At 38.6% G+C, this 24,739-nt stretch overlaps 1 protein-coding gene across 6 annotated transcripts in view; it reads right to left on the bottom strand.

Annotated features, from left to right (window-relative positions):
• Positions 1-20,360, bottom strand: part of AASDH (aminoadipate-semialdehyde dehydrogenase) — a 44,837-nt gene extending 24,477 nt beyond the window's left edge. For 2 of the 6 annotated variants that reach the window (XM_086705007.1, XM_086705005.1), the window contains exons 1-4: positions 20,083-20,291; positions 15,585-15,857; positions 14,403-14,523; positions 1,286-1,599 (exon numbers count right to left, since the gene is read on the bottom strand). In XM_086705007.1, the coding sequence (XP_086561133.1) occupies positions 1,286-1,599; positions 14,403-14,523; positions 15,585-15,814 (665 nt within the window). In that variant the 5' untranslated portion in view covers positions 15,815-15,857; positions 20,083-20,291. The other 4 variants (XM_025921516.2, XM_086705006.1, XM_086705009.1 and 1 more) reach the window with 4 other exon arrangements.
• Positions 20,361-24,739: the final 4,379 nt, after the last annotated feature.

Here is a 24,739-nt window from a genome sequence, read left to right as displayed (position 1 = left end):
TTCACCACTCTCTTTTTCTAGACCTGCACCATCCAATGATAGTCGCTAGAAACATGTGCCTTTTGAGCACCAAAAATGTGGCTAATCCATATTGAGATGTGGAAGTGTAAAATACAAGCTAGATTTAAGATAAGCATAAAAGCATATAATACTTCACTAATTTTCATTTTGATTACATACTGAAATAATATTTTAGATATACTGAATTAAATATTTGTTAAATTTTTTATTTCTTTGTACTTTTAAAATGTGGCTAGAAATTTTTTAATTATATATAACTTACAATGACATAAAAATATATACTTGTCTCACAAAGTTTCTATTTCTATATTTGTTTCTGTTTCCTCTTTTGATTTCCTAAGATTACTCCCCTTTGGTTCCCTTCCTCTTGTATTTCCTTCTTTCTTGTCAAGTTGAGAATCAACTTCATAGAGATTTCTCATCTCCTGACCACAAGAGCAAACCAAAGTCTACAATGCTACAGGAATGAACTTAATGAAATGGAATATTTTTATATCTATTGGATTAAGTTCAAAATTCTTCAACAGGGCATACCAGGCTCCTGCCTCGAGTCACATGGCTCCTGCCCCCCCACTCTTTCCTCCTCTCTGCCCTGATAACACTCTTGCAAGCCAAACTCTTCCTTTCCCCCATTCTTCTGCTGTACCTCTGCCAGGAACACACTTCCTTCTTCTTAATAATTAAGAAGCAAAGCTTCCAAGCATATCATTTATTTGCTCTCTGTCCGGCTCCAGGTCTGGATCAGAGAGGTGAAGCCCCAGCCTGCAGAGAACTAAAGTTCAGATATAGCCAAAACAAGAGAGCCAACTACTTATGACTATCAATTTAGGAACAAGAGTTATAAAGAATGTATATTAAAAAAATTATTCCCTTGGGGTACCTGGCTGGCTCAGTCAGTAGAGCATGCAAATCTTGATCTTGGGGTCATGAGTTGGAGCCCCACGTCAGGGGTAGAGTTCACTTAAAAAAGTATTTCCCCTTAAAATACAAGTTTTGAAGAAGGATTCAAAGGATATGGGGCGCCTGGGTGGCGCAGTCGGTTAAGCGTCCGACTTCAGCCAGGTCACGATCTCGCAGTCCGTGAGTTTGAGCCCCGCGTCGGGCTCTGGGCTGATGGCTCAGAGCCTGGAGCCTGTTTCCGATTCTGTGTCTCCCTCTCTCTCTGCCCCTCGCCCGTTCATGCTCTGTCTCTCTCTGTCCCAAAAATAAATAAACGTTGGAAAAAAAAAATTTTAAAAAAAAAAAAACAAAGGACAGAACTCACCGAAAATGTTGGATGTTTGGCAATATACATGCATGAGGGACTCTGACAATCTTAGGTATCCCCGTAGTGCCTGATGTATGGAGAACATAGGCTAAGCAATGGTTTAGCCTCACATCCATGTGCTCTTCTGACTTTTCTTCATTGTTCTCAGAATTTGTGCTGTTTGTCATTTTTCCTTCTTCATATTTCTGTTTTCTGTCATTTAGCATCAAACTGACTGCAACATTTTCCCAGTGAAGCCTGAAGAGTACTAAGTCAGTATGTTCTGTAAGTGTATCGTAATTCAATAATGTTTCATAGGAAGATTTGAATTTCTGTTACATGGGGGAACAAAGTTCACAATATTAGTGTTAAATGACTTTTCTACATACAAGTAATATGAAATATTCACTCATTCAACATTGTTTTGAGTACTTGCTATATAACTAGGGATTAAAAAATAAATTAAAAACTTGCAAGAATAAAGTGCTGTCCTTACTTTCAAAGTCACCTTCAAAATAAACAGACATAAAAACATCCAACTGCAGGGCAATGTGGTACCTGACCATGAATATGCTTGAAATGTTAATAGGAACAGAGGAGATTGATCTTAACTCTGCCTGGAAGGTCTGAGATTGCTTCATCATATGTAATATTTATGTTATAAGTAGCTTTTGTCCAAGTAAAGAGGGGTACTTTATTGGGCAAACAGCTAATGCAGAGTATATGACCCAAGAAAGCTAGTGTCGTGGAGAACTTTAATAATTCCAGTAAGGTGAAGAACTAGGTATATAGTATTGTTAATAGGAGAGGAGAGGCTATCCTTAATAAATTTGTATACTCAATACTAAGGGGTTTAGACCTTAACTTATAAACAATGAGACTCAATTGAAGGTGGCAAGGATAGACTGAGAAGTTAGACTTTTGGTAAGTGAGGGTTTTCTAATGAACCTTTTGCAACAATTGAGGTACGTGATTTGGGCCTGAACTAGTCTGTTGCAACAAGAGCAGACAGAAAGGGCCCGTGAACAAGAATCAATAGGACTGGGTAACTTTCTGAATACAGAGTGAGCCTAAGAAGAGTGCTAAGTTTCTGACTCAGATATTTGGTAGATGGAGACAGATTAATACAGATTTACTTAATTTGGATAAAAATATATTAAATTCAACTTTTACATGCTAAAAGGGAGGTTCCTTTGAATATATCTTTTAGGATTTATAAAAAGAAGTTTAATGAAACGTTAAGTTTTCACATTAAAGAAATCACTATAAATGAGAGAAAAATAAGAAAGAAATGAGAACAAGGGTACAATGCAGGAGACTATAGGGTTTTATTTGTTTGTGGTGTGTGTATTAGGGGTCAGGTGTGGTATGGCCTGTAATTTTAAAAAAATTAAGGACCTATAATACATATTTTTAAGACTTAGTTCAAAACCATCTTTTGCCATTAAACTTTTCTTATCTCTACTAGGTTACATTTATTTCTCTTAGGGTATGAACACATTATGTTGAACTTACAGGTTTAAGATTATGATAACTTTTCTCTCCAACCACAGTTGACCCTTGAACAACACATAGGTTATGGAGCCACCAACCCTAAAATCCATGAATGACTCTGACCCCCCTTCCCAAACTTTACTAATAGCCTACAGTTGACCAGAAACCTTGATGACATAATCAATTAATATATACTCTGAATGCTACACGTACTATATATGGTTTTCTTAGAATGATATAAGTTAGATAAAAGATGTTAAGAAAACTGTATGGAAGATTCCCTAACCTGGAAAAGGAAAAAGATATCCAGGTTTAGGAAGCATAGAGAGTTCCAAACAAGGTGAACCCAAGAAGGTCCACACCATAACAAATTAAAATGTCAAAGGTTAGGGGCGCCTGGGTGGCTCAGTCGGTTAAACGGCCGACTTCGGCTCGGGTCATGATCTCGCGGTCCGTGAGTTCGAGCCCCGCGTCAGGCTCTGTGCTGACAGCTCAGAGCCTGGAGCCTGTTTCAGATTCTGTGTCTCCCTCTCTCTGACCCTCCCCCGTTCATGCTCTGTCTCTCTCTGTCTCAAAAATAAATAAACATTTAAAAAAAATTTTTTTTAATTAAAAAAAATGTCAAAGTTTAAAAGATACAGAAAGAATTTTATTGTATAAAAACAATTTTTTTTAAGATTTTAAAATTTATTTATTTTGAGAGAGATAGAGACAGTATGGGTGGGGAAGTGGCAGAGAGAGAGGGAGACAGAATCCAAAGCAGGCTCCGTGCTGTCAATGCAAAGCCCAATGCGGGGCTCAAACTCACAAACTGTGAGATCATGACCTGAGCCAAAACCAAGAGTCAGACATTTAACTGACTGAGCCACCCAAGTGCCCCTAAAATTCTTTTTAATATTTGAGAGGGCAGGGGGAAGGGGGAGGAGGGGCAGAGAGAGAGGGAGACAGAGGATCCAAAGCACGCTCTGTGCTGACAGCAGAGAGTCTGATGTGAAGCTCAAACTCACGAGCTCATAACCTGAGCCAAAGACAGATACTTAACTGACTAAGCCACTCAGGCACAAAACACAGAGAATTTTAAAGTGGCAAGAAGCAAAAAGTTACATACAAGGGAAATCAATAAGGCCATCAGCTGATTTTTTCAGCAGAAACTTTACAGGTCAGAAAGGATTGGCATGATGTATTCAAAGAGCTGAAAAGAAAAAGCCTACAATCAAAAATAGTCTACCCAGCAAGGTTACCATTCAGAATTGAAGGAAAGATAATGGCACCTAGGTGGATCAGTCAGTTAAGCATCAGACTCTTAACTTCAGCTCAGGTCATGACCTCACGGTTTGTGAGTTCAAGCCCTATATCAGGCTCTAGCACTGATACTGTAGAGCCTGTTTGGAATTCTTGCTCTGCCCCTCCCCTATTCATGCTCACACTAACTTAAAAAAAAAAAAAAACTGAAGGATAAAGAATTTCCCAAACAAAAGTTAAAAAAGTTCACCACTGAACCAGCTTTATAAAAAACATTAATGATACTTATTTAAGAGGAAAAGAAGAGGCCATAATTAGAAGAAAATTATCAATAAAGAGATGTAAAATATGACAACATATAAATAAAATGTAAAGGGAGAATAAAGAAGTAGTTCTCTTAGAATATGTTTAACCTTAAGTAACCAACTTAATACAGACTGCTACATACTTAGGATGTTATCTATAAACCTCATGGTAACCACAAATCTACAATATATACAAAAAAAAAAAAAAAAAAAACAAACATAAAAAGCCAAGAATAACACAAATAAAATCAACAATCACAAGGAAAGAGATCAGGAGAGGGAATAGCAAAGAACTATAAAAACAATCAGAAAACAACAAAATGGCATTAAGTACATACCTATTACTTGAAATGTAAATGGTCTAAATATGCTCCAATCAAAAGACATAGAACAATGGAATGGATTAAAAAAAAAAAGACCCATATATATGTTGCCTACAAGAGACTCCCTTCAGACCTAAATATATGTACAGATTGAAAGAATGGAAAAAGATATTCCATAAGAAAAGAAAGAAAGAAAAAAAAAGCCAGGGTAGCAATACTTATTATTATCAGACAAAAAGACTATTTATTCATTTATTTTTAATGTTTATTTATTTTTGAGAGACAGAGCATGAGCCAGCAGGGGAGGGACAGACAGACAGGGAGACACAGAATCCAAAGCAGGCTCCGGGCTCTGAGCTGTCAGGATAGAGCCTGATGCCAGGCTCAAACCCACGAACATTTGAGATTGTGACCTGAGCTGAAGTCAGACACTTAACCGTCTAAGCCACCCAGGTGCCCCCAGACAAAACGACTTTAAAACAAAGCCTGTAATAAGAGAAAAAGAAGGGCATTACAGAATTAGAAGATCAATACAACAAAAGCATATAACTATTATAAAGATCTATGTACCCAATACTGTAGCACCTACAGTATTTAATACATAAAGCAAAATTAACAAAGGGAGAAACTTACAATAGTGGGGGACTTTTTAGAAAAAAATTTTTGAGACAGAGCAAACATGAGTAAGGGGAAGGGCATAGACAGAGAGAGAGTCCCAAGCAGACTCTGCACTGATAGCCCTGATGCAGGGCTCAATCCCACAAACTGTGGGATCATAACCTGAGCTGAAATGAAGAGGCAGATGCTTAACCAAATGAGCCACCCAGGAAACCCCAATAGTGGGGACTTTAACACCTTACATCACTAGATAGATTGTTCGGACAGAAAATTAGGAAACCGTGACTTTGAACACATTATACCAGATGGGCTTAAATATATACAGAACATTCCATCAAATAGAATACACATTCCTCACTCCTTTCAAGTACAGATGGAACATTCTCTAGGATAGATCACATTAAGCCACAAAAATCAAGTCTCAATAATTTAAGAAGATTTAAATCCTAACAGGCATCTTTTTTTCTTTAATCACAATGATATGAAACTAGAAATTAAGAAAAAAACCTGGAAAAACACAAACACGCACAAGCTAAACATGCTACTGAACAACCAATGGGTCAACAAAGATATTAAAAAGGAAATCAAAAATTACATGAAGACAAATGAAAACAATAGTCCAAAGCTGGGATACACCAAAAGCGGTTCTAAGAGAATTTACAGTGATACTGGATTACCTCAAAGAAAAAGAACAAAACCCAAGGTGAGTAGAAGGATATGGTAAGATCAAAGCAGAAATAAATGAAATAGACTAAGAAGCAATAGAAAAGATCAATGAAACCAAGAGCCAGTTCTTTGAAAAGATAAAGAAAGTTGATAAACCTTTAGCCAGACTCATCAAAAAAGGAGGACCCAAATAAATTAACAACCAATATCACAGTAATAAAAAGGATTATGAGACTACTATGAAAAATTATATGCCAACAAATAGAATAACCTAGTAGAAATAAATTCCTAGAAACATACAATCTTCCAAAACTAAATCAGGAAGAAATAGAAAGTCAGAATAGACCAATCACTATTAACAAAATTGAATTGGTAATCCAAAAACTCTCAAACAAAAAGTCTAGGACCAGGTGGACTCACAGGTGAATTATATGAAGCATTTTTTTTAATTTTTTTTTTAACATTTATTTATTTTTGAGACAGAGAGAGACAGAGCATGAACGGGGGAGGGGCAGAGAGAGAGGGAGACACAGAATCGGAAGCAGGCTCCAGGCTCTGAGCCATCAGCCCAGAGCCCGACGTGGGGCTTGAACTCACGGACCGCGAGATCGTGACCTGAGCCGAAGTCGCTCAACCGACTGAGCCACCCAGGCGCCCCATGAAGCATTTAAAGAGGAGTTAACACCTGGGGTGCCTGGTTGGCACAGTTGGTAGAACATAGAGGACTCTTGATCTCAAGATCATGAGTTCAAGCTCCACCATGGGCATCGAGTCTACTTAAAAAGAAATAAATACAGGTGCTTGTATGGCTCAGTGGATTAAGCATCCAACTCTTGATTTTGGTTCAGGTCATGATCTCAGGATTTGTGAGATCGATACCTGAATCAGGCTGCACTGACAACACACAGCCTGCTTGGGATTCTCTCTATCTTGCCCCTCCCCTGCTCATGTACATGTTCTCTCTCAAAATAAAGAAACCTTAAAAATAAATAAACAGGGGCACCTGGGTGGCTCAGTCTGTGAATCATCTGACTCTTGATTTTGGCTCAGGTTATGATCTCACGGTTTGTGGCTTTAAGCCCTACATCAGGCTCCATGCTGAGAGTGTGGAGCCGGCTTGGGATTCTCTCTCTGTCTCTTTGCCCCCACCCCTCTCAAAATAAATAAACTTTAAAATAAACAAACAAACAAACACTAAATGCAAGAGAATATTTTTTTAAAAGACACTACAAAAAAAAGAAAACTGCAGGCCAATTTCCCTGATGAACACGGATACAAAAACGCTCAATAAGATACTAGCAAACCTCATTCAACAATACATTAAAAGGATCATTCACTACAGTCAAATGTGATTTATTCCAAAGTTGCAAAAATGGTCCAATATTCACAAGTCAATGTAATTCACAATAACAAAATGAATAAAAAATCACATCCTCTTAATTGATGCAGAAAAAGCATCTGACAAAACTCAGTATCACTCATGATAAAAACTTGCAACAAAGACAAGGAACAAGCCTCACCATAATAAAAGGCCATATATGAAAAATCCACAGCTAACATCCTACTCAATGGTGAAAACAGAGCTTCTCCTCTAAGATCAGAAATAAGACAAGGATGTCCACCCACTTTTATTCAAATGGTACTTACTGGAAGTTCTAGCCACAGCAATAAAGGGTTTGGGGGTGGGAGGAAAGACATCCAAATTGGTAAGAAAAAAATTAAACTGTTACTATTTGCAGATGACATCATACTAATAGAAAACCCTAAAGATTTCATCAAAAACTATTAAAAGTAATAAATGAGGGTGCCTGGGTGGCCCAGTCTGTTAAGCATCTGACTTGGGCTCAGGTCATGATCTCACGGTTTGTGGGTTCTGTCAGCAGAGAGCCTGCTTTGGATTCTGTGTCTCCCTCTCTCTGCCTCTCCCTTACTTGCACATGCACACACCTGTGGCGTGCGCATGCGCGTGTCTGTATGTGTGTGTGCGCACACACACACTCTCTCAAAAGTAAATAAACTTTAGGGGCGCCTGGGTGGCTCAGTAGGTTAAGCGTACAACTTTGGCTCAGGTCATGATCTCATGGTTCACGAGTTTGAGCCCCACGTCAGGCTCTGTGCTCACAGCTCAGAACCTGGAGTCTACTTCAGATTTCTGTGTCTCCCTCTCTCTCTGGCCCTCCCCTACTCACTATCTGTCTCTGTCTCTCAAAAAGAAACATTACAAAAAAAGTAAATAAAAAAAAGTAAATAAAACTTAAAAAAATAAATGAATTCCATAAAGTTGCAGGATACAAAATTAATATACAGAAACCTGTTGCATTCCTATATACTAGCAAGGAAGTAGCAATTAAGCAATTCCTATATTCTAGCAAGGAAAGAGAAATTAAGAAAATAATTCCATTTACAATTACACCAAAAGTAATAAAATATCTAGAATGAATTTAACCAAGAGGCTAAAAGAAGAGTACTGTGAAAATATAAAAAAAAAAAAAAAACACTGATGAAAAAAAGTGAAGACAACACAAATGAACAGATATCTCATGGCCATAGACTGGAAGAATATCGTTAAGATGTCCATATTGTGCAAAGCAATCTAGATTCAATATAATCCCATCAAAATACCAGAAGCATTTTTCACTGAACTAGAACAAATAATCCTAAAATTTGTATGGAACCACAAAAGACCCCAAATAGCCAAAGCAATCTTAAGAAAGAACAGAGGGTGAGGTATCACAATCCCAGTTTCAAAACATAATACAAAGCTGTAGTAATCAAAGCAGTATGGTACTGGCACAGAAACAGACACATAGAACAACAGGACAGAGAGCCCAGAAATAAACCCATGCCTATATGGTCAATTAATCTATGACACAAGAGGCGAGAATATGCAATTAGGAAAAGAGTCTCTTCAATAAATGGTGCTGGGAAAACTGGACAGCTACGTGCAAAAGACTGTAACTGGGCCCCTCTCATATACTACACACAAAAATAAACCCACGGTGTATTAAAGACCTAAATGTGAAACCAAAACCATAAAACTCTTAGAAAAAAACAGACCATAATCTCTTTAACATCAGCCTTAGCAACATTTTTCTAAATATGTCTCCTCAAGCAAGGGAAACAAAAGCAAATTATTGGGACTTCAGCAAAATAAAAAGATTTTGCACAGAGAAGTAAGCCATCAATAAAAGGCGAAAGCCATCGATAAAAGGGCAACCTACTAAATGGGAGAAAATACTTCCAAATGATGTATCTGATAAATGATTAATATCCAAAATATATGAAGAGCTTTTATAATTCAACATCAAAAAAAATAATAATAATAATAAACCAAAACCAAAACAAATAATCCCATTAAAAAAATAGGCAGATGTGGGAATGCAAGCTGGTGCAGCCACTCTGGAAAACAGTATGGAGGTTCCTCAAAAACTAAAAATAGAACTACCCTACGACCCAGCAATTGCACTACCAGGCATTTATCCACGGGATACAGGTGTGCCGTTTCGAAGGGACACATGCACCCCCATGTTTATAGCAGCCCTATCAACAATGGCCAAAATATGGAAAGAGCCCAAATGTCCACCGATGGATGAATAAAGAAGATGTGTATACATACACAATGGAGTATTACTCAGCAATCAAAAAGAATGAAATCTTGCCATTTGCAACTACGTGGATGGAACTGGAGGGTATTATGCTAAGTGAAATTAGAGAAAGACAAAAATCGTATGACTTCACTCATGTAAGGACTTTAAAAGACAAAACATATGAACATAAGGGAATGGAAACAAAAATAATATAAAAACAGGAGGGGGACAAAACAGAAGAGACTCATAAATATGGAGAACAAACTGAGGGTTACTGGAGGGGTTGTGGGAGGGGGGATGGGCTAAATGGGTAAGGGGCATTAAGGAGTCTACTCCTGAAATCATTGTTGCACTATATGCTAACTAATTTGGATGTAAATTAAAAAAAATTAAAAATAAAATTAAAAAAAAAAATAGGCAGAGGACCTGAATAGATATTTTCCAAAGACAACATCTAGATGGCCAACAGGCACATGAAAGACATTCAACATCACTAATCAGGGAAATGCAAATCAAAAATACGAGATACTACCTCACATTTGTCAAAATGAGTAGAATCAAAAAGACAAGAAATAACAAATATTGGTGAGGATGTAAATTGGTGCAGCCACTGTGGTAAACTGGATGGAGGTTCCTCAAAAACTTAAAATTAGAACTACCATATGAGCGGAGCACCTGGGTGGCTCTCAGTCGGTTAAGCATCTGAATCTTGATCTCAGCTCAGATCATGATCTCACAGTTCATGAGATCAAACCCTGCATCGGGTTCTGTGCTGATAGTGCAGAGACTGCTTGGGATTCTCTTTCTCCTTCTCGAGATAAATAAACATTAAAAAAAAAAAAAAAAGGATACCATATGATCCAGTAATTCCACTACTGGGCATTTACCCAAAGAAAATGAAAACATAATACAAGAAGATATATGCATTCCTATGTGCATTGCAGGGCTATTTACAGCAGCCAAGATATGGAAGCAACCAAGTGTCCAATAAATAAATGGATAAAGATGCTGTAATGTACACATACACACACATGAATATTATTCAGCCATAAAAAGGAGATCTTGCCATTTGCAACACAGACTTCAAGGGAATTATGCTAAATGAAACGAGAGAGAAATATACCATGATTTCATTTATATGTGTAATCTAAAGAACAAAAACAAAAAACATGAACAGACCCATAAATACAGAGAACAAATGTGGTTGCCATAGGGGGAGAAGGGTGGGTGAAAATGGGTGAAAAGGAGATACAGGCTTCCAGTTATGGAATAAGTTATGGGGATAAAAGGTACAGCATAGGGAATATAGTCAATAACATTGTAATACCATTATATGGCAACAGATGGTAGCTACACTTACAATGAAGATAACATATAAACTTGAACCACTACGTTGTACGCTTGAAACTAACATTGGATGCCAACTATACTTCAATTAAAAAAAAGAATTAAACTCATAAAATCTCTCAAGTGACTACAAAGTAATGACCAAATAACATCTGCCTTACTTATTCTGCAGTTCAACAAGTGCTTTTCAAATTCAAAATGTTACGTAAGTATTACATTATACAGCTCTTAGTGAATGTGCATAACCTTATACCATAAGAATAAAGGGCTCTAAAAATCTTAAATTCTGTAATCGCAATTATTTTCAATATTCACACATCTGTCTGTAATACTGAAATAATAGGGAATAAAAGGTACAGCATAGGGAATATAGTCAGTGATACCATAATCACACTGTACAGTGAGTTAGTAGCTACACTTGTAGTGACCTTAGCATAATGTATAGAGACGCTCGATCACAATGTTGCACACCTGAAACCAATGTAACATTTTGTATCAACTCTATGCACATTAAAAACAATTTTTAATACTGAAATATAATTAATCAGAACATATTTTACCCAATGTATTTAAATCCTGGCTTTGTTATATAGTGGTTTTGTAAATGGTACCAATTATACTTTGTTGAGTTTTATTGTCATTTAGAAAATGAAGGTAGTATTTAGCTGGAAGCTGAGCATTACATAAATGAGCATAGTTCAAAGTGCCTCATTTTGTAGTGTTTCCTACACCAGGTATTGTTCTAGGTGTTGAGGATATGATCCTAAGTGACAAACTGTTACAAACAAGTTTCCTGTCCTCACAGAGGAAGAGAAGCTGGCTAAAGTGACTGAGGAGATCTGGGAGGAAAACTAGACCAGCCATGGCATCACAAAAGCCTTTAAAATAGTTTCAAAAAAGAGGAAATGTAAAAAATGTACTTGGGACTGACTGAAAAGGGGCACAAGGATTTTGAAATAAGGAAAACATTTATATCATGATTTAAGAGGTGTTTTCATAACTGTTTATATTTGCCAAAACTCATTAAAATGTACACATAAACTAGGTGATTTTTACTCTATGTACATTATACCTCAATAACTCTGATTTCTGAAAGATGTGAAATATTTTTGAAAAAGGTAGGAGAGCTGTTCTAGATGAAAGGATACTAAGGAGGTGTGAGAAAGGGATGTATTATATGATATTTGACTGGATTTTGTACCCCTCCCCCAAAAAAGCTAAAAGGATTTTTTGGAGGCAAATATGGAAATCTGAATATGGACTATATTAAAACGTATTGTATCAATGCTAAAAAAGAAAATCATGAGAAAATACATTTACAATGGTGTACTGTACTGTATTAAAACAAACAAACAAAACAACAAAAAAAAACCATCGCATGTAAGTGGACCTGCGCAGTTCAAACCATGTTGTCCAAAGGTCAACTATACGTTATAAGCAGCTGGAATCAGGTCTTGGGCTTCTTTCACATACTGATGCCCTCCCAAAAAACTTGTCTTTAGTGTATAGTTTCTCAGTCTCAACACTACTGACATTTTGCACCAGATAAATCTTTGTAGGTGATCTTGTGCTTTATAGGATTTTTAGCAGCATCTATGGCCTCTACCCACTAGATGCCAGGAGCACCGCACTGTCAGCATAATAAAAAATAACTGTGGACATTGCCAAATGTCTCCTGGGAGGCAAAATGATCTCCAACTGAGAACTACTATTCTAGTGGATGCTGGGTTCAGTAAGTACATCCTGATTGCTCATGTGTCAAGGAGGAACACTTATACCATCATCAAAGTAATGGAACGGGAAGCAAGGGACTTCCTATGGTGTTTTCTATATGCCCAACTCTTTATATAAGCAGTTATAAAGAACACGCAATACTGACAACTCTCAAATTCAACCACCTCTTTTATAAAACCTTCACCAAGGCTGTCAAGAAAAACGAATGTCACATTCCCATTTTAGCTTTGTTTATTACATCAACAAAGAAATAACCAGGGTCACCTGGGTGGCTCAGTTGGTTAAGTGTCCAACTTTAGCTCAGGTCATAACCTCGCGGTTCATGAGTTCAAGCCCCACAGTGGGCTCTCTGCTATCAGCATGGAGCCTGCTTTGGATCTTCTGTCCCCCTCTTTGCCCCTCTCCAGCTTTCTGGTGTTCTCACAAAAATAAACAAACATTAAAAAAGCAAACAAACAAATAACCAATCTGAGAAAACTTTTGACTACACATTAATGTTTATTTAGAAAATATTCACCAATTATACTTTAGTTGTCTCCTTCTAGAGTCTTTATTCTAATACTCGTGATTCTCTAGGAATTCCTCCATGCATCTCAAGCTTTTGATATTTTTCATTATATATTCAGAGATGCACAGACATATAGATACATAAGTGGAACACATTTAAGTTATCCTCAAATACAAATTGGTTCAGCTAGGAAATGGGTAAAAACAGGCTAAAGTGAATATATGTTCTATAATGTTCTTTTCTCCTCTTTGGTAAAACAATATTTTATGAAGAAATAATGAAACATGGGCTGGATCTTCCTGAACATGTAATAACCAACTCTTGCCCATAAAGCAATGTCTCTTGGCTAGATATTTGGTTGGCAGTCACTTAAAAATTAAAAAATAAATTTAGGAAGAGCCTGACTGGCTCTGTTGGTTAAGCGTCCAACTCTTGATTTCGGCTCAGGTCATGATCTCACTCGATTGTGAGATCAAGCTCCATGTCAACCTCTGTGCTGGCTGCATAGAGCCTGCTTGGGATTCTCTCTCTCCCTCTCTCTGCTCCTCCCCGGCTTGTGTTCTCAAAATAAATGGGCATTTTAAAAAAAATAAATAGACTAGACCTCTCTGGAAAACTCTAAGTGCCAATCTCTTTTTCAAAATCTAAGCCTGGTTATAGTTCTTTAATGTTGTTGATCACTACAAATTGCTACAAATATACAAAGATATGGTTTTGGGGCACCTGGGTGGCTCGGTCAGTTGAGCATCCAACTCTTGATTTTGGCTCAGGTCATAATCTCAGTTTGTGAGTTCAAGCCCCATGTTGGGGTCTGCACTGACAGCTCAAGGCCTGCTTGGGATTCTCTCTCTCCCTCCCTCTGTACCTGCTTCCCTCTCCCTCTCAAAAATAAATAAAATTTTAAAAAAGGTTTCCATTATTATAAAATTTTCCTAGAAACAACTTTGGAAAGAGAAAGGAAATTCAAAATAATGCACAGTAATTATATGTCTAGGGCATATAGCCTTCATGCTATAGGGCAGTGTTTCTCAAAAGAGTGTAGGAGGTGAATTGTACCTCCAGGAGACATCTGGCCATTTCTGGAGACAATTTTCATTGTCAACACTGGCATGGGGTGGGGTCGAGGCAGTGCTACTAGCATTTAGTGGGTGGAAACCAGGGAGGCTGTTCAAATAACCTATAATGTACAGGATACTCCTCACAACAATTATCCAACCCAACTGTCTACATTTAGGAAACGTAGAAATGTACACACACACCCTTCAATTGAAAGATAAACACACACACAAAAATTTAAATACACACACTTACATTAATTTGCTGTTTTTCAACAAGAATATAACTTAGATTACATTTTTTCATAAAATGAGTTGACAACGCTGGTGGTGCATCTGGATCAATAGGAGCATAAGCAGCAGGGACTTGGAGAATTCTAAATAAAGAGTACAGAACAGCATTTCTTCAGCATAGAAGATCTGTTGAAAATCATCTTTAAGTATTTCTATTTCCCTGTGTACTTTACCAACGACTACATCAGAAATGCCAATGTTTTTGTTGACACATTGTTGCTTATAGTTATTTCTATTTTGTTTTTAAGGCAGAATATCCACCATTAAATTTTTATCACTTTAAGATCCAAAATCAGTTAGTTGTTTTAACTAAAAGTACTCTGAGGTAAGGGTGCTGGTCTGGCTCAGTCAGTAGAGCACAAGACTCTTGATACTGGGGTTGTGGGAAATCAAACCCCAAACTGGGTGTAGAGATTACTTAAAAATAAAATCTAAAAAAAGTACTTTCAGGTATACTTTGGGGACAATGGATTTTTGCACATAGTAAATTTTCAATAAAATTTTTTCAATGATTGAATGGAAGCCAAATTTTAACTTTTTTTGCTTTACATTTATACATTAATCTACTAACACACATATTATGGGATGAACATCAACTTTTCTACTTCTTTAATAGCTTTTATTTACTGTAGAACCCTAGTACAGAAATCACTATATAAGGATAATATTCTATAACAACTTAATGATGAACATTTTGCAAATAATAATTAGTGTCCTCAGTCCATAGCTCATTTTTTTATGAACCAACATCCAAAACTTCACTTATTCATTCATTTACTGAATACTTTGAATACCTAAACTTCAGTCTCAGGAGAAAAAATAGTCATGTTATTTCTGAAATACTTGTTTGCTTTGATATAACAAATTTATGACCATTTTCTTTTGGTAGACAAATGAAGCCCTTATATTTTGGAGATACTTAAATATTCTATTAATGAAAATTTCCTGTCTCCTAAATAAACTCAAATCAATTAAATGATTAAAAATAATTGTTGGGAAATACGAACTTCTTTAGCCTCTCTAAAATTGATCAAGCAACACTATTCTGTATACTATTGTATTTTTATGTAAGATACAACATTCTATGTATTAAAGAATTATAAATTAGGTTAGAAAACTAAAAATTCAGTATTAAAATAATTACCCTAAAATCCAAGAGGGTAAGTTAATACCAGGATGGCAGTAGAGACCAACTTCCCGAATTCCTTGAAAGTCACAGTGTAATAGTAGAAAATTTGATAATTCTGAAGCAGCATGAACCACAGACTTATAGGTGTAATAAACTGGAGGCTGGTTGTTACACTCATCAAAACATACAGCTATTTTATCTGAATAAATGGAGGCAGCCCGATGTACCAATTCCTGAAGAGTCATTTCACTGGTTTATTGAAGCCTCATTGGTAGCAGAGAACTCCACCTATATACAGAAATATTATGGGGATAGGGAGTTTTAGGGAACATGGCAGGGTGAAAAAGGGAGAAACTTCAATACAAATCATTCCTCACAAAAACAACTATATCAAAAACATAATTAATCTCTGAATTTAGGAAGTATCTATGTTGAGAACAAGGAGTTGAAAATTAATCTGATACTATCAACCTAACACTAGGTCTGAGCTGGAAGAAAATTTGGGAGAGGAGTGGTATACACAGATGAGAATGAAACAGGTAGAAATGTAGAATTCTCTCTCAACTTACCACAATGTAAAAAATGCATATAAAAAATTAACCAATAAAACCCACTTTAGGGGTGTCTGGGTGGCTCAGTTAAGTGTCCAACTTCGGCTCAGGTCATAATCTCGCGGTTCATGGGTTCAAGCCCCGTGCTGCACTCTGTGCTGACAGAACAGAGCTGGAGCCTGTTTTGGATTCTGTCTCTCCTTCTCTCTCTGCCCTTCCCCCACTAATGCTCAGTCTCTCTATCTCAAGAATAAATAAACATTAAGGAAAAAAAAAACCAATTTAAAGCACTACATGCTTAATTTTCTTTTCATTTTTCTCTGGTTTCCATCCCAGATTAAGATAAAGTAGTTAAAATCCTGCAAAATGTCTTTGAAGAGATTAATACAAGTAAACTATACTTTTGGAAACTGAACTTAGGTGAAAGCAAAGTCAACCTTTGGTAGAAAAAAGGAAAATCTATCTAAATCGATCCAATTTTAGTCCACTGTATATAAACTATGATATTATTTAAGACTTCAGAGGTCACATCAAGTCCCTTTTGTAATTGTTGAATAAGCTCTTTATCCTCTAGTTTTGTTTTTTTTTTTAATGTTTATTTTTGAGAGGGAGCAAGGGAACCCACACGCACACACAGATGCACGAGCAGGGGAGGGGCAAAGAAAGAGGGGGACAGAGGATCTAAAGCAGGCTCTGTGCTAACAGCAGAGAGTCTGATGTGGGGTTGAAACTCATGAACTGGAAATCATGACCTGAGCCAAAGTTGGATGCTTAACTGACTGAGCTACGTAGGCACCCCAGAGTAGAAATAGTAATTCATCAAACCAAACCAAACCAAACCAACAAACAAAAAAACCCTTTAGGGATCACTGATTTAAAAGAAACAATTACTACTTTTTCCTTGAAAGGCAAGGTGATTTTTTTCTCTTCTGTGAACTCTTTTCCATATTTCAAAAGCAAATGAGATTTACCCAGTAGCCTATTTTAATTATTCAAGTTTATTTGTTCATATTTATTTGAACTGATTTCATTACTAATTCAAAATAAAATTAACCAGGTTGTCTGAGTGGCTCAATTAGTAAAGCATCTGACTCTTGATTCCAGCTCAGGTCATGATCTCACAGTTCATGGGACTGAGCCCCTTGTAGGGCTTTGTACTGACAATGTGGTTGCTTGGGATTCTCTCCCTCTTAAAATAAACTTTAAAGAAATAAAAATAGAGAAGCCTGGGTGGCTCCGTCAATTAAGCATCTGACTACATCTCAGGTTATGATTTCCTGGTTCGTGAGTTTGAGCCCCATGTTGGGCTCTGTGCTGGCATCTCAGAGCCTGGAACCTGCTTCAGATCCTGTGTCTCCCTCTTTCTCTGTCCCTCCCCGACTTGCACTCTGTTATTCTCTCTCCAAAATTAATAAATAAATAAATAAACAAACATATAATTTTTTAATTAAAAAAGAAATAAAGGGGCTCTTGGGGGGGCTCAGTCGGTTAGGCGGCCGAATTTAGTTCAGGTCATGATCTTAACACTTGTGGGTTCAAGCACCACGTTGGGCTCTGTGCTGACAGCTCAAAGCCTGGAGCCTGGAGCCTGTTTCCGATTCTGTGTCTCCCTCTCTTTGCCCCCCTCTTGCTCACGCTCTCTTTCTCTACAAAATAAATGTTTAAAAAAATGTTTTTAATAAAAAAAGAAATAAAAAATAAGGGGTGCCTGGGTGGCTCAGTCGGTTAAGCGTCCGACTTCAGCTCAGGTCATGATCTCTCAGTCTGTGAGTTCAAGCCCTGCATCGGGCTCTGTGCTGACAGCTCAGAGCCTGGAGACTGCTTCGGATTCTGTGTCTCCCTCTCTCTCTGTCCCTCCCCTGCTCACGACTCTGTCTCTCTTTCTCTCAAAAAGTAAATAAACATAAAAAAAATTTTTTTAAAGAAATAAAAAATAAAATTAACTTTCACCCATGTCATTTAATTGATATGAATTAGAGAACAAAAAACAGCAAAATGAACCAATAACTATTGAGACCCATAAGGTTTGAAAATGCTATGATTTCTAAATATAAAGTTTAAAAATAGAAGATCTTTGGTATTTACAGTATTTTTAGTAAGCATTTCTATAAATATTTTCTTTTGTAATATACAAGATTAAAATTTTAAGCTCTTCCTCATACACACAAATTATCATTATATAAAGATGACTGTCCATACTATCCATTAATCATGCCAAATGAGTTTATCCCTGACAAGGTATAGTCAGTACAGAAGGATACCTTCTGCTACTCTCTCCCACTGTGAATAACAAATTGCCTATACTATACTAAGGCATTTTCATAAAAATCTTATGTGTATGTGCCAAAAAATTGCATTTTTCTAATGTTTATTTTTTTGAGAGAGAGAGAGAGGGAGAGAGGGAGAGAGGGAGAGAGGGAGGGAGGGAGGGAGGGAGGGAGGGAGGGAGGGAGGGAGGGAGGGAGGGAGAGGGCCAGAGAGAGAAGGAAACACAGAATCTGAAACAGGCTCCAGGTTCTGACCTGTCAGCATAGAGCCCGATGCGGGGCTTGAATTCATGAACTGTGAGATCATGACCTGAGCCAAAGTCAGATGCTTAACCACCTGAGCCACCCAGGTGTCCCCAAAATTGCATTTTTTAATGCAAAAGCAATTATAGCACTTAATTTTCCATGAGGACATTCTGATTAATTTTTATACTCCAAAATACTTGACTTCAAAGTTAAGGGGCAAGATTATAAAGGTAACTGAAGATACACTATTTTTATGACAAATTACAAGGCTACCACACCTCTCTATACAATTAATAGGTTTTTCTACTTTTAACTGTCAGTTTCCCAGGGGTTGCTACACACTTAAGGCAAAATCTACTCTCCAAGGTTTTCATTTTCATTAACTGAATCATAAAATAAATATCCTCTCCAATAAAGAATACTATACTTAAAAAAGAAAAAAAAAAAGAGGGGTATCTGGGTGGCTCACTGAGCATCCTAGTTCTGGTTTCGGCTCAGGTCATGATCTCCCGGTTGGGTTGATGAGTCTGAGCCCCATACTGAGCTCTGAGCTGACAGCCAGGGTCTTGGGATTCTGTCTCCCTTTCTCTCTGCCCCTCCCCTGCTTGCTCTTTCTCTCAAAGAATAAACATTTTTTTTTATTTTTTTTTCAACGTTTTTTATTTATTTTTGGGACAGAGAGAGACAGAGCATGAACGGGGGAGGGGCAGAGAGAGAGGGAGACACAGAATCGGAAACAGGCTCCAGGCTCCGAGCCATCAGCCCAGAGCCTGACGCGGGGCTCGAACTCACGGACCGCGAGATCGTGACCTGGCTGAAGTCGGACGCTTAACCGACTGCGCCACCCAGGAGCCCCTGGAATAAACATTTTTTTAAAAAATAAAAAACAAATACATGAATGAATAAACAAATAAATATAAGAACACTATATACTTTTATACACCCAAACATTTCTGAGCCCTTATAAGAGTGGGGCGGAGGGGGAGAAGCAAGTAAGTTTAGCAGATTCACATGTAATGGAACCATGAAGTTAAAGATATTCCCTACTTCATTTACAGCAGTAGATGCTGCTATTTAGTCTTCAAAGATCTGAAGACTGTCAACAAACTGTCGTGCTCCAGAGGTCTCTCTCTAGGTTATTAGTTATCTTAAAGACAGTAAATAATCTAGAAACTTCCTCCCTCCCCATCCATGGGCTTCTTAATTTCCATTACACAACTACATTGAATAACAATGTACTTTATAGCTTCCAAACCTAGTAAGGAGGTGGGGCACACTTATTTTCTTCTAAAGAAGGGGCAGAGGGTCCGAGGCTGGGCAACTCAGGAAGAGATCACACAGGTCACTTTAGTCTGCACATCAACCTGCCAAATGCCACTGACTCACATCCGAAGCAAAGCAGTGGCCCTGAAGTTCAACAATCTGTGCACAGGCAGCGCCAGGCCTCACCTTACTTCACTTCTCCCACACAAGTCCCCGCTGGACACCACCTCCTGTGAGACTCACTTAGAAGGCCTGGCCTGAGGGTTGGGGCAGAGGTCTGAGCGCAACCTGACCCTCCAACAAGCCGAATCGGAGACCTCACCACACACATGTGAAAGAGCAGCCACACCCAAGCCGTAAAGCCTGCTGGCCGCAATGACCGCTGGGATCTAAGAGGCGCAGGCTGTCGCGTAAATCTTCTGCGTCGCTGTTGCAATGACGTCAGCTGGAGCTACCCGGAGCAGGTAGTGTCTCACTGCCCCGCCCCCTCCCGAGAGGGCTGGGCTAACCTGGGAGTAGAGCTGGCAGCCTTTTTGCCTAATGCTGTCAGTTCAGGCACCTGTTTTGGTCGCGCTGGGTTTTGGGCAAGATTTTCAAAGACGTTGGAGCTGACCAGTGTGGAGCTATACCAAGAAACTCGGGCAAAGTACTTTAATTCAGAGACGGTGTCTTCTTTTCCACAAAGTGGAGAGAATGATATTGCCTAGGGTTGATGTAAAGGAAGATGAAATAGTTGTGAAGTGCAATAGAAAGTGGACTTAATCCGCCTGGGTGGCTCAGGAGGTTAGGCGTCCGACTTCAGTTTAGGTCATGATCTCACGGCTTGTGAGTTTGAGCCCCTCGTGGGGCTCTGTGCTGACAACACAGAGCCTGGAGCCTGCTTTGGATTCTGTGTCTCCCTCTCTGGCTGCCCCTCCCCTGCTCACACTCTGTCTCTCTCAAAAATAACAAACGTTAAATTAAGAAAAGAAAAAAAGAAAAGACTTAATCCATTCTATATTGTCTGGAAATCTGCGGTAGCGTTTGGGAAGATTGTGACTCCTGCAACGAAGCCTGCAAAGGAGGTCCCTGTCATAATTAGGCTGAGACAGACATAGCTGGAAGAGACAGGTTTTAAACGATGACTAAAAAAATTTTTCACTAATAGGAGCAATAAATAAAACAGGTCTGAGTGGGAGAGAGTGACCAAAGCTACAGTGTGCCTAAATAATAATTGGTTTCCAAGTTATCGTTGGAGACATAAATTATTACAAATGTCAAAGGCAAGAATGCTATTTTTAAGCTACTCTCTGCAATAGCTGAGTTTGTTGTTGTTGTTTTGGGGTGTGTGTGTGCTGAAGGACTGAGAAAACAGCCCAGCATGGACAACCATACATGAAAAATCATGGGACACCCTGTGTCCTTAAGGGTCAGTGGTAAGAAACTAGCAGTAATCCAAGCAAGGGATAGCTCCGCCTGCTCATTGATACTTTCACCCAGACGTACCACAGGCTACTCAAACTATCATCTTTTTTTTTTTTTTTTTTTTTTTTAGGAGGAAGGGGGTATTCCCAAACTTGTTTCTGTATTTGAGAATGACACCATCATCCACCCAGCCAGTAAAGAAATCTAGACACCCCCCCCACCACCACCACCCAATTAGACCCTAGGTCTCCAGTCCCTAATCTCAAAGTCTAGCTGCTGTGGTGATGTTAAACAGATTACAGATTCCTGGACCTCTATTCCCAGAGGTTCTGAATTAGTTTTCTACAGAGGGACCTACAATCTCCATTTAAAAATTGTTCTTATCTTCATTTCCACTACTGCTACCTTAGTTCAGGCCTTCTTGGTCAGCTTTTCCCTAAAGCTTTTCCAGTCTTGCTTGGCTCCAACTCTGAATTGCTGCTAGAGTGATGTCGGTTTTATTCATTATCATCTTTCAACTCCGATATTAATGATAGCTTTTTTTTGTTTTTCCCCCTGTAGGATATGCTTTTTTCTTCTTTAGTTGACTTCAGACACTATCTTTCATGTTAGAGGCTTCCTGGGGTGTCTGGTAATTGTGACTTATCTGCACATATTTAAAAGTGGGACATTTAAAAGCAAATGGAAACAGAGTCTGTGGGACAAGTTTGTTGAAAATCAAGTTGAGAGAAGGGCTGTGGTGTATGTGGGGGTGGAGGGATGTGTCTCAGAATTGAGTATAAATTTTTTTACTTAATTGTTTCAGGTGCCTGGTATCCTCTAACACAAAAATATTGTTTTACTCTTTCATGAATAGAAGACTTCAGAATTAGGCTGCAGGGGTGATGAGTAGTGGCATAAGGATATAACTCATTCCTAAATGACCTTCCAATCCTTTTAGTTACCCTTGTCAGCCCTTTTTCCAGAAGCCAACTTCTCAGGTTTTTAAGGGGTTCTGTGATATAAATAGGATTGTTTATTACCTTTGTTCTCTGATTTAGAATTTAGCTTTTTCCAGGGGCTCCTGGGTGGTTCCGTTGGTTACATGTCCGATCTTGATTTTGGCTCAGGTCATGATCTCACAGTTTATGGGATAGAGCCCCATGTAGGGCTCCATGTTGACAGCTCGGAGCCTGTTTGGGATGCTTTCTCCACCCCAACCCACATGCACTCTCTCTCTCAAAATATATATAAATTCAACTTTTCCAAATCAGCTGAACCATTTGCTTTTGATTCCAGAATTTTATCTTTTCCTCTAATCCTTAAGAGTTTAGGATTGTTAAATCCCTTTAATATCATTTTCAAAGGGGCTTAAGAGGAAGCAAATGCAGAAGGCGGTGTTCAAGAAACCATTTTTAGCTGGTAATCTAGAGTGACCATTCTAAAATATAAACCAGATTAACCATAACATTCTCCTGCTTAAGACCCCCTTCAGTGGTCCCTCATTGCCTGCAGGACAGTCAGACTCTTCACCAAGGTAAACAAGATGGTTCTCTTCCTAGCCCTGTCAGTGGGCCACTGCTCCCCCCACCCCCTTCCTCATACCTGGTCCTGTAAGCTCCAGCTATGATGAGACCCTAGTAAATCTTCTGAATATACTAAGCCCTTATCAAATTTCCACACCTGTGTTTTGGCTAGGTCTCAGGCTGAAATACCCTTTCCTCTCCCTGTGCCTGTTTGATGCACATTTACCCCTCTTAAGAAAACACAGCTTAAACATCACCTTCTTGATGCTTTTCTTCAAGCCTTGTATTGGAATTTACCTATCCTCCCCCACCATCCCATGAAACCAGCATACTGTTGGGAGGAACACTCTGCCATGGGCCTGAATGTCCTTGCAAATTCTTGCTGGGCATGCCAAAAATACAAGGTATTGATTGCTTTTTATCCAGGTCATTTTTCAGGGTTGTTTGGGGTGACGGATCTTCAGAGCTGAGGTAATGCTTTCCCAAAGAGCAGGCTTGCTTCCATTTCCTATAAAAGCGAATCTCCCAAACTTAGTACTCTTTCCTGTAACACAACCTACTGCGTGCGCAGACATCCATCTCTGTCTGACTCCATCACCCCAGTGGGACTTGGGAGGCAGGGGGAACTGATAAATGAAGCTCTGGCCACTGCTTTTGCCTTGAATAATAAATTTCTCTTTGACCCAGGAATCTCATGTCTGCTGCCACAAAACAAAACTGTAACAGGCTAGCATATTAGCTTTTCCCTAGGGTAAAAGCCTTTGGCCCCTTCCCAAATGGGGTCTTATATTTCTCACAGAAGCTAGCAACAGCTGCATTAAGTAGGCTCCATGCCCATGGAACCCAATGCAGTGTTTAAACTCACAACCCTGAGATCGACTCGAGCTGAGATCAAAACTTTGATGCTTAACTGAGCTAAGCCATTCACGCACCCCAACTACAGTATTTCTAAGTTTGACTTCTTATACTAGTTAAGTACCTTGAAAACAGAGTTTCAGGGTTTTTTTTTTTGTTGGTTTTTTGTTTTTAAGTAGGTCTCACGCCCAACACAGAGCCCAGCATGGGGCTTTAAGTCACAACACTGATATCAAGAGTCAGTAGCTTAACTGACTGAGCCACCCAGCTGCCCCAAGTTTCATGTCTTAGACACCTGTTTCCCCAACTACCTTTTTACTCTTCTCCTGTCCACTATATCAAATGCCTACCCTAGAACCTTGCTGATCCTTTGCACATTTGTTGCTACATTCTAATTTCACTTCTCTTCACCTAATCCCCCACTTATCTCAGTTGTCAATGTCATTTCTTTAAAAAATAATAATTTCAAAAGCGATTTTGACTATCCTTGACCCTACCTTCAGTGTGTGGGGTTTCCATCCGCCACACAATTAACTCAGAACATCCAGCTGGAAGAAATGCAGAGGACAAGGTACGTGGAAGGGAGCAAGGAGCTATCATGTTCTCCAGGCATACCACTCACCTCATCTCCATGTCGCCAAGAATGAAGCTCTCCAAACCTCGTCCTTCTGGGTTTTTGTAAAGGCTTAATTATGAAGGCATAATTGATTAAATCATTGGCCATTACCTATTGATTTAACCTGTAGCCTCCTCCTCTCCCTGAGAGTCAGGGCAATGGGAATGAATGGTCAACCCTCTAATCATGTATTTAGTTCCCCTGGCAACTATCCCCTATGAGATACGTTCAGAAAGTCACCTCATTAACATCAAATCAGGTGTGTTTGAAAGGAGTTTGTTATGAATACCAAGACACCTTTATTAGAGACAAACCAAAAACACTTTTAACTTTAGAAAATAGCTGGTTGCCTGAGGAGAGGTGGGTAGGTGGGGGTGAAATAGATGAAAAGGATTAAGAGTACACTTATCTTGATGAGCACTGAGTACTACACAGAACTGCTGAATCACTATATTGTATACCT

Source organism: Puma concolor, chromosome B1, assembly GCF_028749965.1.
Source record: "Puma concolor isolate L17-30 chromosome B1, mPumCon1.1.hap2, whole genome shotgun sequence".
In the NCBI taxonomy this organism is placed as follows: domain Eukaryota; kingdom Metazoa; phylum Chordata; class Mammalia; order Carnivora; family Felidae; genus Puma; species Puma concolor.
This window is presented reverse-complemented; position numbering and strand designations above follow the sequence as displayed.